Source organism: Atta cephalotes, assembly GCF_000143395.1.
Source record: "Atta cephalotes unplaced genomic scaffold scaffold00055, whole genome shotgun sequence".
Lineage (NCBI taxonomy): Eukaryota > Metazoa > Arthropoda > Insecta > Hymenoptera > Formicidae > Atta > Atta cephalotes.
In genome coordinates this window covers 563758-564951 of record NW_012130119.1, presented here as the reverse complement: position 1 = coordinate 564951, position 1194 = coordinate 563758, and the positions used below count along the sequence as shown (strand labels likewise).

The 1194-nt window shown below is 44.7% G+C and overlaps 1 protein-coding gene across 1 annotated transcript in view; it reads left to right on the top strand.

Annotated features, from left to right (window-relative positions):
• Positions 1-477: 477 nt before the first annotated feature.
• The window catches only part of LOC105623289 (protein LSM12 homolog), a 2407-nt gene continuing 1690 nt past the window's right edge, over positions 478-1194 (top strand). The window contains exon 1 of the mRNA XM_012204687.1: positions 478-598. Within this exon, the coding sequence (XP_012060077.1) occupies positions 478-598 (121 nt within the window). The remainder of the gene's footprint in view (positions 599-1194) is intronic.

Here is a 1194-nt window from a genome sequence, read left to right as displayed (position 1 = left end):
CTCTCTCTCTCTCTCTCTCTCTCTCTCTCTCTCTCTCTCTCTCTCTCTCTCTCTCTCTCTCTCTCTCTCTCCCCTCTCCCTCTCCCTCTCTCTCTGATTCAGATTAGATATATATATTTTTATCTAATCTAATAATAAAAGAAAACTTCCAACAAAATAAATAACGTTCCATTGAACGCAATATATATTTGTTTCACTTCAATTTACTTCATCGTTTGCAGCTCAGAGAGCGCAAGAATAAAAGACAAACCTTTTTTAAATCGCAGAACATTTTGCTGCCTCTGAATGCTGCAAAGAGCGAACTCCCTTCTAGTCTTTAACGAAGACATCTGACATGTGGCGTCCTCTCTCGAGAACAATAGTAAGTATCTAGGAAAAATCAGAAAGATCGCTCGCAAGATGACGTTATGTGTACAACGACACACGTAGCCGCGAGAGGGACGGCGCGTCGCTCGCGAGTCCTGTCGGCAGTGAAAAATGGCCGGAGCCAGCGACTGGTTTAGCATCGGCAGCACGGTGCTCTGTAAAACCTGCCATGAGAAGGAAATAGAGGGTGAGGTGTTGGCGTTCGATCCACAGACCAAAATGCTGATACTAAGTATCCTTTTTACGCAAAAACGGCACTGGCCAACCACGACAACAGTGACAACGATAACGGTGGTCGCCCGCGTGCGTTTCCGCCGCGCGGGGACGCAGTGTAAATAGCGTCGCGTCGCTACGACGGCGATATTTCCGTTGCGTATTAACATGAGCTTTCCTCATGACACTCCGTACCGCAAATTCGACGATGTTTGTCGTCCAGATCGTACAACTTGTCGGGACAGGTACGTGGCAACTCGATCGCGCGATTCAGGTTAGTTTCATCTTATCACCATCAACCATGCTGGTCTATCTTGCTTGCCTGTTCAACCCGTCCGTCTTCTTCATGCATGTATGTTTTGTTGTCATCCGTGTTGACCGTGTTTCACGTTCCTTCGTCAACGTGCTATCCACGAATCGCGACGTCCTGTGTATGTTTGACCGATTTCGTGAGCACGTGACTGTACGCTCATTGTCGACAGTCGATCTCGCTCGCTGGTGCATTTGTTATGTCTTTATATGTTTTTGATCAACTATCAGTGACATGTATATATATATATATATATATATATATATATAATATATATATATATATATATATATACACACACACAC